Source organism: Salvelinus fontinalis, unplaced genomic scaffold (assembly GCF_029448725.1).
Source record: "Salvelinus fontinalis isolate EN_2023a unplaced genomic scaffold, ASM2944872v1 scaffold_1559, whole genome shotgun sequence".
NCBI classification, from domain to species: Eukaryota; Metazoa; Chordata; class Actinopteri; order Salmoniformes; family Salmonidae; genus Salvelinus; species Salvelinus fontinalis.
This window is the reverse complement of record NW_026601768.1, coordinates 13,097-27,500: the sequence shown is the minus strand read 5'-3', so window position 1 is coordinate 27,500 and position 14,404 is coordinate 13,097. Positions and strand designations below refer to the sequence as shown.

At 43.8% G+C, this 14,404-nt stretch overlaps 1 protein-coding gene across 1 annotated transcript in view; it reads right to left on the bottom strand.

The window, feature by feature from the left end:
• Positions 1–13,140, bottom strand: part of LOC129849600 (wnt inhibitory factor 1-like) — a gene marked incomplete at both ends in the record, with an annotated part of 20,092 nt that extends 6,952 nt beyond the window's left edge. The window contains 2 exons of the mRNA XM_055916413.1: positions 12,232–12,372; positions 13,032–13,140. Coding sequence (XP_055772388.1) covers positions 12,232–12,372; positions 13,032–13,140 — 250 coding nt within the window. The remainder of the gene's footprint in view (positions 1–12,231; positions 12,373–13,031) is intronic.
• Positions 13,141–14,404: the final 1,264 nt, after the last annotated feature.

The following is a 14,404-nucleotide window of genomic DNA, read 5'->3' as shown; positions in this document are numbered from 1 at the left end:
AGAGAGGCTATATACAGTAGAGAGGCTATATACAGTAGAGAGGCTATATACAGTAGAGAGGCTATATACAGTAGAGAGGCTATATACAGCAGAGAGGCTATATACAGTAGAGAGGCTATATACAGTAGAGGCTATATACAGTAGAGGCTATATACAGTAGAGAGGATATATACAGTAGAGAGGCTATATACAGCAGAGAGGCTATATACAGTAGAGAGGCTACATACAGAAGAGAGGCTATATACAGTAGAGAGGCTATATACAGCAGAGAGGCTATATACAGCAGAGAGGCTATATACAGTAGAGAGGCTATATACAGTAGAGGCTATATACAGTAGAGACTATATACAGTAGAGAGGCTATATACAGTAGAGAGGCTATATACAGTAGAGAGGCTATATACAGTAGAGGCTATATACAGTAGAGAGGCTATATACAGTAGAGAGGCTATATACAGTAGAGAGGCTATATACAGTAGAGGCTATATACAGTAGAGAGGCTTATATACAGTAGAGAGGCTACATACAGTAGAGAGGCTACATACAGTAGAGAGGCTATATACAGTAGAGAGGCTATATACAGTAGAGAGGCTATATACAGTAGAGAGGCTATATACAGTAGAGGCTTTATACAGTAGAGGCTATATACAGTAGACAGGCTATATACAGTAGAGAGGCTATATACAGTAGAGAGGTTATATACAGTAGAGAGGCTATATACAGTAGAGGCTGTATACAGTAGAGGCTATATACAGTAGAGAGGATATATACAGTAGAGAGGCTATATACAGTAGTGAGGCTATATACAGTAGAGGCTATATACAGTAGAGACGCTATATACAGTAGAAAGGCTATATACAGTAGAGAGGCTATATACAGTAGAGAGACTATACACCGTAGAGAGGCTATATACAGTAGAGAGACTATATACAGTAGAGAGGCTATATACAGTAGAGAGGCTATATACAGTAGAGAGACTATATACAGTAGAGGGGCTATATACAGTAGAGAGGCTATATACAGTAGACAGGCTATATACAGTAGAGAGGCTATATACAGTAGAGAGGCTATATACAGTAGAGAGGCTATATACAGTAGAGGTTATATACAGTAGAGAGGCTATATACAGTAGAGGCTATATACAGTAGAGAGGCTATATACAGTAGAGAGGCTATATATAGTAGAGAGGCTATATACAGTAGAGAGGCTATATACAGTAGAGAGGCTATATACAGTAGAGAGGCTATATACAGTAGAGGTTATATACAGTAGAGAGGCTATATACAGTAGAGAGGCTATATACAGTAGCGAGGCTATATACAGTAGAGAGGCTATATACAGTAGAGAGGCTATATACAGTAGAGAGGCTATATACAGTAGAGAGGCTATATACAGTAGAGGTTATATACAGTAGAGAGGCTATATACAGTAGAGAGGCTATATACAGTAGCGAGGCTATATACAGTAGACAGGCTATATACAGTAGAGAGGTTAAATACAGTAGAGAGGCTATATACAGTAGAGAGGCTATATACAGTAGAGAGGCTATATACAGTAGAGAGGCTATATATAGTAGAGAGGCTATATAGAGTAGAGAGGCTATATACAGTAGAGAGGCTATATACAGTAGAGAGGCTATATACAGTAGAGAGGCTATATACAGTAGAGAGGCTACATACAGTAGAGAGGCTACATACAGTAGAGAGGCTATATACAGTAGAGAGGCTATATACAGTAGAGAGGCTATATACAGTAGAGGCTTTATACAGTAGAGGCTATATACAGTAGACAGGCTATATACAGTAGAGAGGCTATATACAGTAGAGAGGTTATATACAGTAGAGAGGCTATATACAGTAGAGGCTATATACAGTAGAGGCTATATACAGTAGAGAGGATATATACAGTAGAGAGGCTATATACAGTAGAGAGGCTATATACAGTAGAGGCTATATACAGTAGAGACGCTATATACAGTAGAAAGGCTATATACAGTAGAGAGGCTATATACAGTAGAGAGACTATACACCGTAGAGAGGCTATATACAGTAGAGAGACTATATACAGTAGAGAGGCTATATACAGTAGAGAGGCTATATACAGTAGAGAGACTATATACAGTAGAGAGGCTATATACAGTAGAGGCTATATACAGTAGAGAGGCTATATACAGTAGAGAGGCTATATACAGTAGAGAGGCTATATACAGTAGCGTGGCACTATGTATGGAATATGGAGCCAATTGGGACACAGTTCATGCCTTAGCTGTTATAAAACCTTTTGGACTAATTTTGATTTAAACAGCTAGATATATATTTTTCTACTTTGACACCACATCCCACATTGGGAAGGAGGAAAGGTCACGGAACATTACAGCTGGTTTATGAAGTCTGGTTTGGTGTCGCTGCTTCCTGTAACAGATATGAAGTGCCCTAAGCTAGTATAATTCCCTTCTACAGCACGGCCTGGAGCTGAGGTCCACACCTGGTCTTTGACAGGGCTTGACAGAGCTTGTCTGGTGAAATGGAACCAATATAACAGTAACTAAACTGTAAACCCCCAACCCTGTCTATATAGCACCCCATCCCTGTACCCCAACCCTGTCTATATGGTACCCCATCCCTGTACCCCAACCCTGTCTATATAGCACCCCAACCCTGTCTACATAGCACCCCAACCCTGTCTATATAGTACCCCAACCCTGTCTATATAGTACCCCAACCCTGTCTATATAGCACCCCAACCCTATCTATATAGTACCCCAACCCTGTCTATATAGTACCCCAACCCTGTCTATATAGTACCCCAACCCTGTACCCCAACCCTGTCTATATGGTACCCCATCCCTGTACCCCAACCCTGTCTATATAGCACCCCAACCCTGTCTACATAGTACCCCAACCCTGTCTACATAGCACCCCAACCCTGTCTATATAGCACCCCATCCCTGTACCCCAACCCTGTCTATATGGTACCCCATCCCTGTACCCCAACCCTGTCTATATAGCACCCCAACCCTGTCTACATAGTACCCCAACCCTGTCTACATAGCACCCCAACCCTGTCTATATAGTACCCCAACCCTGTCTATATAGTACCCCAACCCTGTCTATATAGCACCCCAACCCTATCTATATAGTACCCCAACCCTGTCTATATAGTACCCCAACCCTGTCTATATAGTACCCCAACCCTGTCTATATAGTACCCGAACCCTGTCTATATAGTACCCCAACCCTGTCTATATAGTACCCCATCCCTGTCTATATAGGGGTAATGTGCCTGGTCTGTAGTCCTGGTTTGTGAACCCAGGGGTTATGTGCCTGGTCTGTAGTCCTGGTTTGTGAACCCAGGGGTTATGTGCCTGGTCTGTAGTCCTGGTTTTATGAACCCAGGGGTTATGTGCCTGTGTAGTGGTGGGGGGGGGGGGGGGGGGGGGGGGGTACTGGTGCATGTGGTGGTGGTGGTGGGGGGTACTGGTGGGAGGGGGGGGGGGGGGTTACTGGTGTGTGGTGGGGGGGGTACTGGTGTGTGTAGTGGGGGGGGGGGGGTACTGGTGTGTGTGGTGGGGGGGAGGGTACTGGTGTGTGTGGTGGGGGGGTACTGGTGTGTGTAGTGGGGGGTACTGGTGTGTGTGGTTGGGGGGGGTACTGGTGTGTGGTGAGGGGGTACTAGTGTGTGTAGTGTGTGGGGGGGGGGGGGTACTGGTGTGTCTCTCCTGTTCCAGCCTCAATCTGCAGCTGGCAGAGTTCCCATGACATCATGCCCTAGCTATGGCTTTTGTTCTGGACGCTGATTGGCAGGTAACTTCACTCCCCTCTCTCCTCCCCTGGTCACAAAGCCCCTCCCCCCTCTGCCTCCCCCATTAGGACAAGGCTTTAAACATGAGAACACCAGGAAGACATGACCTCGACACACACACAAACACACACACACACACACACACACACACACACACACACACACACACACACACACACACACACACACACACACACACACACACACACACACACACACACACACACACACACACACACACACACACACACACACACACACACACACACACACACACACAGGAAGTGAGCAGACAGCAGCTAGTAGCCCCTCTCCACTGAGCTCTGATCCATTCCAGCAGGACAGGAACATATGGGCCATGTCCCAAATGGCATCCCATATCCTATTTAGTACACTAACACCCACAGAGTTCAGGTCAACAGTAGTGCACTATGTGGGGAATAGGGTTCCATTTTGGATGTAGACCCTAGTAACATATGGATCTATAGATCTATCATGGGATGTATTTACCCTCCACCCTGATGATGAAGGACCATGATCACTGATCTATACATCCTGCTGTGTCTATACATCCTGCTGTGTCTATACATCCTGCTGTCTCTATACATCCTGCTGTCTCTATACATCCTGCTGTCTCTATACATCCTGCTGTCTCTATACCTCCTGCTGTCTCTATACATCCTGCTGTGTCTATACATCCTGCTGTGTCTATACATCCTGCTGTCTCTATACATCCTGCTGTCTCTATACATCCTGCTGTCTCTATACCTCCTGCTGTCTCTATACATCCTGCTGTCTCTATACATCCTGCTGTCTCTATACATCCTGCTGTGTCTATACATCCTGCTGTGTCTATACATCCTGCTGTGTCTATACATCCTGCTGTGTCTATACATCCTGCTGTCTCTATACCTCTCTATACATCCTGCTGTGTCTATACATCCTGCTGTCTCTATACATCCTGCTGTGTCTATACATCCTGCTGTCTCTATACCTCTCTATACATCCTGCTGTGTCTATACATCCTGCTGTCTCTATACATCCTGCTGTCTCTATACATCCTGCTGTCTCTATACATCCTACTGTCTCTATACCTCTCTATACATCCTGCTGTGTCTATACATCCTGCTGTCTCTATACATCCTGCTGTCTCTATACATCCTGCTGTCTCTATACATCCTGCTGTCTCTATACATCCTGCTGTCTCTATACCTCTCTATACATCCTGCTGTCTCTATACCTCCTGCTGTCTCTATACCTCTCTATACATCCTGCTGTGTCTATACATCCTGCTGTCTCTATACATCCTGCTGTCTCTATACATCCTGCTGTCTCTATACATCCTGCTGTCTCTATACATCCTGCTGTCTCTATACCTCCTGCTGTCTCTATACATCCTGCTGTCTCTATACATCCTGCTGTCTCTATACATCCTGCTGTGTCTATACATCCTGCTGTCTCTATATATCCTGCTGTCTCTATACATCCTGCTGTCTCTATACATCCTACTGTCTCTATACCTCTCTATACATCCTGCTGTGTCTATACATCCTGCTGTCTCTATACCTCTCTATACATCCTGCTGTCTCTATACATCCTGCTGTCTCTATACATCCTGCTGTCTCTATACCTCTCTATACATCCTGCTGTCTCTATACATCCTGCTGTGTCTATACATCCTGCTGTCTCTATACATCCTGCTGTCTCTATACATCCTGCTGTCTCTATACATCCTGCTGTGTCTATACATCCTGCTGTGTCTATACATCCTGCTGTCTCTATACCTCTCTATACATCCTGCTGTCTCTATACATCCTGCTGTCTGTCTCTATACATCCTGCTGTCTCTATACCTCTCTATAAATCCTGCTGTGTCTATACATCCTGCTGTCTCTATACATCCTGCTGTGTCTATACATCCTGCTGTGTCTATACATCCTGCTGTCTCTATACCTCTCTATACATCCTGCTGTCTCTATACATCCTGCTGTCTGTCTCTATACATCCTGCTGTGTCTATACATCCTGCTGTCTCTATACATCCTGCTGTCTCTATACCTCTCTATACATCCTGCTGTCTCTATACATCCTGCTGTCTCTATACATCCTGCTGTGTCTATACATCATGCTGTCTCTATACATCCTGCTGTGTCTATACATCCTGCTGTCTCTATACCTCTCTATACATCCTGCTGTCTCTATACATCCTGCTGTGTCTATACATCCTGCTGTCTCTATACATCCTGCTGTCTCTATACCTCTCTATACATCCTGCTGTGTCTATACATCCTGCTGTCTCTATACATCCTGCTGTCTCTATACATCCTGCTGTGTCTATACATCCTGCTGTCTCTATACCTCTCTATACATCCTGCTGTCTCTATACATCCTGCTGTCTCTATACATCCTGCTGTCTCTATACATCCTGCTGTCTCTATACCTCTCTATAAATCCTGCTGTGTCTATACATCCTGCTGTCTCTATACATCCTGCTGTGTCTATACATCCTGCTGTGTCTATACATCCTGCTGTGTCTATACATCCTGCTGTCTCTATACATCCTGCTGTCTCTATACATCCTGCTGTCTCTATACATCCTGCTGTGTCTATACATCCTGCTGTGTCTATACATCCTGCTGTGTCTATACATCCTGCTGTGTCTATACATCCTGCTGTCTCTATACATTCTGCTGTGTCTATACATCCTGCTGTCTCTATACATCCTGCTGTCTCTATACATCCTGCTGTCTCTATACCTCTCTATACATCCTGCTGTGTCTATACATCCTGCTGTGTCTATACATCCTGCTGTGTCTATACATCCTGCTGTCTCTATACCTCTCTATACATCCTGCTGTGTCTATACATCCTGCTGTGTCTATACATCCTGCTGTCTCTATACATCCTGCTGTCTCTATACATCCTGCTGTCTCTATACATCCTGCTGTCTCTATACATCCTGCTGTCTCTATACATCCTGCTGTCTCTATACATCCTGCTGTCTCTATACATCCTGCTGTCTCTATACATCCTGCTGTCTCTATACATCCTGCTGTCTCTATACATCCTGCTGTCTCTATACCTCTCTATACATCCTGCTGTCTCTATACATCCTGCTGTCTCTATACATCCTGCTGTGTCTATACATCCTGCTGTGTCTATACATCCTGCTGTCTCTATACATCCTGCTGTCTCTATACATCCTGCTGTCTCTATACATCCTGCTGTCTCTATACATCCTGCTGTCTCCATACATCCTGCTGTGTCTATACATCCTGCTGTCTCTATACATCCTGCTGTCTCTATACATCCTGCTGTCTCTATACATCCTGCTGTGTCTATACATCCTGCTGTCTCTATACATCCTGCTGTGTCTATACATCCTGCTGTGTCTATACATCCTGCTGTCTCTATACATCTCTATACATCCTGCTGTCTCTATATATCCTGCTGTCTCTATACATCCTGCTGTCTCTATATATCCTGCTGTGTCTATACATCCTGCTGTGTCTATACATCCTGCTGTCTCTATACATCCTGCTGTCTCTATACATCCTGCTGTGTCTATACATCCTGCTGTGTCTATACATCCTGCTGTGTCTATACATCCTGCTGTCTCTATACATCCTGCTGTCTCTATACATCCTGCTGTCTCTATACATCCTGCTGTCTCTATATATCCTGCTGTCTCTATATATCCTGCTGTCTCTATACCTCTCTATACATCCTGCTGTCTCTATACATCCTGCTGTCTCTATACCTCTCTATACATCCTGCTGTCTCTATACATCCTGCTGTGTCTATACATCCTGCTGGCTCTATACCTCTCTATACATCCTGCTGTCTCTATACATCCTGCTGTCTCTATACATCCTGCTGTCTCTATACATCCTGCTGTCTCTATACATCCTGCTGTCTCTATACATCCTACTGTCTCTATACATCCTGCTGTGTCTATACATCCTGCTGTGTCTATACATCCTGCTGTGTCTATACATCCTGCTGTATCTATACATCCTGCTGTCTCTATACATCCTGCTGTCTCTATACATCCTGCTGTGTCTATACATCCTGCTGTCTCTATACATCCTGCTGTGTCTATACATCCTGCTGTATCTATACATCCTGCTGTCTCTATACATCCTGCTGTGTCTATACATCCTGCTGTCTCTATACATCCTGCTGTCTCTATACATCCTACTGTCTCTATACATCCTGCTGTGTCTATACATCCTGCTGTGTCTATACATCCTGCTGTATCTATACATCCTGCTGTCTCTATACATCCTGCTGTCTCTATACATCCTGCTGTGTCTATACATCCTGCTGTCTCTATACATCCTGCTGTCTCTATACATCCTGCTGTCTCTATTCATCCTGCTGTGTCTATACATCCTGCTGTGTCTATACATCCTGCTGTGTCTATACATCCTGCTGTGTCTATACATCCTGCTGTCTCTATACATCCTGCTGTCTCTATACCTCTCTATACATCCTGCTGTGTCTATACATCCTGCTGTCTATATACATCAAGCTGTCTCTATACATCCTGCTGTCTCTATACATCCTGCTGTGTCTATACATCCTGCTGTCTCTATACATCCTGCTGTCTCTATACATCCTGCTGTCTCTATACATCCTGCTGTGTCTATACATCCTGCTGTCTCTATACATCCTGCTGTGTCTACATCCTGCTGTCTCTATACATCCTGCTGTCTCTATACATCCTGCTGTGTCTATACATCCTGCTGTCTCTATACATCCTGCTGTCTCTATACATCTCTATACATCCTGCTGTCTCTATATATCCTGCTGTCTCTATATATCCTGCTGTCTCTATACATCCTGCTGTGTCTATACATCCTGCTGTCTCTATATATCCTGCTGTCTCTATACATCCTGCTGTCTCTATACATCCTGCTGTGTCTATACATCCTGCTGTCTCTATACATCCTGCTGTCTCTATACATCCTGCTGTCTCTATACATCCTGCTGCGTCTATACATCCTGCTGGCTCTATACATCCTGCTGTGTCTATACATCCTGCTGTGTCTATACATCCTGCTGTCTCTATACATCCTGCTGTCTCTATACATCCTGCTGTCTCTATACATCCTGCTGTCTCTATACATCCTGCTGTCTCTATACCTCTCTATACATCCTGCTGTCTCTATACATCCTGCTGTGTCTATACATCCTGCTGGCTCTATACCTCTCTATACATCCTGCTGTCTCTATACATCCTGCTGTCTCTATACATCCTGCTGTGTCTATACATCCTGCTGGCTCTATACCTCTCTATACATCCTGCTGTCTCTATACATCCTGCTGTCTCTATACATCCTGCTGTGTCTATACATCCTGCTGTGTCTATACATCCTGCTGTGTCTATACATCCTGCTGTCTCTATACATCCTGCTGTGTCTATACATCCTGCTGTGTCTATACATCCTGCTGTCTCTATACATCCTGCTGTCTCTATACATCCTGCTGTCTCTATACATCCTGCTGTGTCTATACATCCTGCGGTCTCTATACATCCTGCTGTGTCTATACATCCTGCTGTGTCTATACATCCTGCTGTGTCTATACATCCTGCTGTGTCTATACATCCTGCTGTCTCTATACCTCCTGCTGTGTCTATACATCCTGCTGTCTCTATACATCCTGCTGTGTCTATACATCCTACTGTGTCTATACATCCTGCTGTGTCTATACATCCTGCTGTGTCTATACATCCTGCTGTGTCTATACATCCTGCTGTCTCTATACATCCTGCTGTCTCTATACATCCTGCTGTCTCTATACATCCTGCTGTCTCTATACCTCCTGCTGTCTCTATACATCCTGCTGTTTCTATACATCCTGCTGTCTCTATACCTCTCTATACATCCTACTGTCTCTATACATCCTGCTGTCTCTATACATCCTGCTGTCTCTATACATCCTGCTGTCTCTATACATCCTGCTGTCTCTATACCTCTCTATACATCCTACTGTCTCTATACATCCTGCTGTCTCTATACCTCTCTATACATCCTGCTGTCTCTATACATCCTGCTGTCTCTATACATCCTGCTGTCTCTATACATCCTGCTGTCTCTATACATCCTGCTGTCTCTATACCTCTCTATACATCCTGCTCTCTGGGCATCTCAACCACTTCTGTTGTGGTTGTACCACATCTTATAATATCTAGTCAGCAGCAGAGGTAGAACTAAATCAGACAGGGTAATGTTATAATATCCAGTCAGCAGCAGCAGAGGTAGAACGAAATCAGACAGGGTAATGTTATAATATCCAGTCAGCAGAGGTAGAACTAAATCAGACAGGGTAATGTTATAATATCCAGTCAGCAGAGGTAGAACTAAATCAGACAGGGTAATGTTATAATATCCAGTCAGCAGAGGTAGAACTAAATCAGACAGGGTAATGTTATAATATCCAGTCAGCAGAGGTAGAACTAAATCAGACAGGGTAATGTTATAATATCCAGTCAGCAGCAGAGGTAGAACTAAATCAGACAGGGTAATGTTATAATATCCAGTCAGCAGCAGAGGTAGAACTAAATCAGACAGGTTAATGTTATAATATCCAGTCAGCAGCAGAGGTAGAACTAAATCAGACAGGGTAATGTTATAATATCCAGTCAGCAGAGGTAGAACTAAATCAGACAGGGTAATGTTATAATATCCAGTCAGCAGAGGTAGAACTAAATCAGACAGGGTAATGTTATAATATCCAGTCAGCAGAGGTAGAACTAAATCAGACAGGGTAATGTTATAATATCCAGTCAGCAGCAGAGGTAGAACTAAATCAGACAGGGTAATGTTATAATATCCAGTCAGCAGAGGTAGAACTAAATCAGACAGGGTAATGTTATAATATCCAGTCAGCAGCAGAGGTAGAACTAAATCAGAAAGGGTAATGTTATAATATCCAGTCAGCAGCAGAGGTAGAACTAAATCAGACAGGGTAATGTTATAATATCCAGTAAGCAGCAGCACAGGTAGAACTAAATCAGACAGGGTAATGTTATAATATCCAGTCAGCAGCAGAGGTAGAACTAAATCAGACAGGGTAATGTTATAATATCCAGTCAGCAGCAGCAGAGGTAGAACTAAATCAGACAGGGTAATGTTATAATATCCAGTCAGCAGCAGAGGTAGAACTAAATCAGACAGGGTAATGTTATAATATCCAGTCAGCAGCAGAGGTAGAACTAAATCAGACAGGGTAATGTTATAATATCCAGTCAGCAGAGGTAGAACTAAATCAGACAGGGTAATGTTATAATATCCAGTCAGCAGAGGTAGAACTAAATCAGACAGGGTAATGTTATAATATCCAGTCAGCAGCAGCAGAGGTAGAACTAAATCAGACAGGGTAATGTTATAATATCCAGTCAGCAGCAGAGGTAGAACTAAATCAGACAGGGTAATGTTATAATATCCAGTCAGCAGCAGCAGAGGTAGAACTAAATCAGACAGGGTAATGTTATAATATCCAGTCAGCAGCAGCAGAGGTAGAACTAAATCAGACAGGGTAATGTTATAATATCCAGTCAGCAGAGGTAGAACTAAATCAGACAGGGTAATGTTATAATATCCAGTCAGCAGCAGAGGTAGAACTAAATCAGACAGGGTAATGTTATAATATCCAGTCAGCAGCAGCAGAGGTAGAACTAAATCAGACAGGGTAATGTTATAATATCCAGTCAGCAGCAGCAGAGGTAGAACTAAATCAGACAGGGTAATGTTATAATATCCAGTCAGCAGAGGTAGAACTAAGTCAGACAGGGTAATGTTATAATATCCAGTCAGCAGCAGAGGTAGAACTAAATCAGACAGGGTAATGTTATAATATCCAGTCAGCAGCAGCAGAGATAGGGCTAAATCAGACAGGGTAATGCAGACTGAGAGCTAGCCAATCATCTCTGACGATGCTGAGGGCTAGCCAATCATCTCTGGTGATGCTGAGAGCTAGCCAATCATCTCTGGTGATGCTGAGAGCTAGCCAATCATCTCTGGTGATGCTGAGAGCTAGCCAATCATCTCTGGCGATGCTGAGAGCTAGCCAATCATCTCTGGTGATGCTGAGAGCTAGCCAATCATCTCTGGTGATAATGAGAGCTAGCCAATCATCTCTGGCGATGCTGAGAGCTAGCCAATCATCTCTGGTGATAATGAGAGCCAATATTCTCCACTCCTCTCCTCTCCTCTCCTCTCCTCTCCTCTCCTCTCCTCTCCCCTACTCTCCTCTCCTCTCCACTCCACTCCTCTCCTCTCCTCTCCACTCCCCTCCCATCCTCTCCCCCACTCTCCTCTCCTCTCCCCTCCCCTCCTCTCCACTCACCTCCTCTTCTAGTGGACCATTCAAAACAGAGGTAACATGTTAAAAGTGTAAATGAAACTCTGGGAGCTGCATCCTCACCTCTCTGGCAGGTCTTGAAGAAGATGGCGTTGTGAGGTGTCCTCAGGATGATGTTCCCGCCGGCGTCCATGACCAGTATGGTGACCTCAAACGCTGCTACGCCGTCCTGGCCTCCTAAACACGGGAAGCCCACCTGCACCACTTAAAACACACAGAAACATCACATTACAACGCAGTAATCAGTATGCTGAGTATGGCTGATTTCAGGCTATTATGACTGATTTCAAATTCATATGACTGATTTTAGGCTATTATGACTGATTTCAAATTCATATGGCTGATTTCAGGCTATTATGACTGATTTCAAATTCATATGGCTGATTTCAGGCTATTATGACTGATTTCAAATTCATATGACTGATTTCAAGCTATTATGGCTGATTTCAAGTTCATATGACTGATTTCAAGCTATTATGACTGATTTCAAGCTATTATGACTGATTTCAAGTTCATATGACTGATTTCAAGGTATTATGACTGATTTCAAGCTATTATGACTGATTTCAGGCTATTATGACTGATTTCAAGCTATTATGACTGATTTCAAGCTATTATGACTGATTTCAAGCTATTATGACTGATTTCAAGCTATTATGACTGATCTCAAGCTATTATGACTGATTGTAAGCTATTATGACTGATTTCAAGCTGTTTGACTGTAGTGGCCTGTGTGGTCTAGTGGTTAGCGCTGGGCTGCTGACTCACACTCCTCCACTCTTTCCTGCTTGTTGTTCAGTCTCATGTGTTCAATAAACAACAACACTGAGAAGGTAGCATGGATTCACCGGCTCCTGTCTCACCTGAGGGCCGACGTGGTACAGAGCCCAGGAGAGGAACGTTCACCGTGGGGTTGTCCATGATGTCCAGATCCATGGAGCGCAGAGTCTGGAACTCATAGAAGAACTCTGCCTGCAACACACATGAACGGAGAACACAGCTGATGTCTCAGAGAAGTACTCTGCCTGCAACACACATGAACGGAGAACAACAGCTGATGTCTCAGAGAAGTACTCTGCCTGCAACACACATGAACGGAGAACAACAGCTGATGTCTCAGAGAAGTACTCTGCCTGCAACACACATGAACGGAGAACAACAGCTGATGTCTCAGAGAAGTACTCTGCCTGCAACACACATGAACGGAGAACAACAGCTGATGTCTCAGAGAAGTACTCTGCCTGCAACACACATGAACGGAGAACAACAGCTGATGTCTCAGAGAAGTACTCTGCCTGCAACACACATGAACGGAGAACAACAGCTGATGTCTCAGAGAAGAACTCTGCATGCAACACACATGAACGGAGAACAGCTGAACAACTAATGACATGTGGTTTTGCTCTCTAAATGACATGTGGTTTCTCGCTCTAAATGACATGTGGTCTCTCGCTCTAAATGACATGTGGTCTCTCGCTCTAAATGACATGTGGTCTCTCTCTCTAAATGACATGTGGTCTCTCGCTCTAAATGACATGTGGTTTTGCTCTCTAAATGACATGTGGTCTCTCTCTCTAAATGACATGTGGTCTCTCTCTAAATGACATGTGGTCTCTCTCTCTCTAAATGACATGCGGTCCCTCTCTCTAAATGACATGTGGTCTGTCTCTTTAGATGACATGTGATCTCTCTTTAAATGACATGCAATCTCTCTCTTTAGATGACATGTTGTATCTCTCTCTAAAAGACATGTGGCCTCGATCTCTAAATGACATGCGGTCTCTCGCTCTAAATGACATGTGGTCTCTCTTTCTAAATGACATGTGGTCTCTCTCTTTAAATGACATGTGGTCTCTATCTCTAAATAACATGTGGTCTCTCTCTCTAAATAACATGTGGTCTCTCTCTCTAAATGACATGTGGTCTCTCTCTCTAAATGACATGTGGTCTCTCTCTCTAAATGACATGTAGTCTCTCTCTCTAAAAGACATGTGGTCTCTCTCTCTAAATTACATGCGGTCCCTCTCTCTAGATGACATGTGGTCTCTCTCTCTAAATGACATGCGGCCTCTCTCTAAAATACATGCGGTCTCTCTCTCTAAATGACATGTGGTCCCTCTCTCTAAATGACATGTGGTCTGTCTCTTTAGATGACATGTGGTCTCTCTTTAAATGACATGCAATCTCTCTCTTTAGATGACATGTTGTATCTCTCTCTAAAAGACACGTGGCCTCG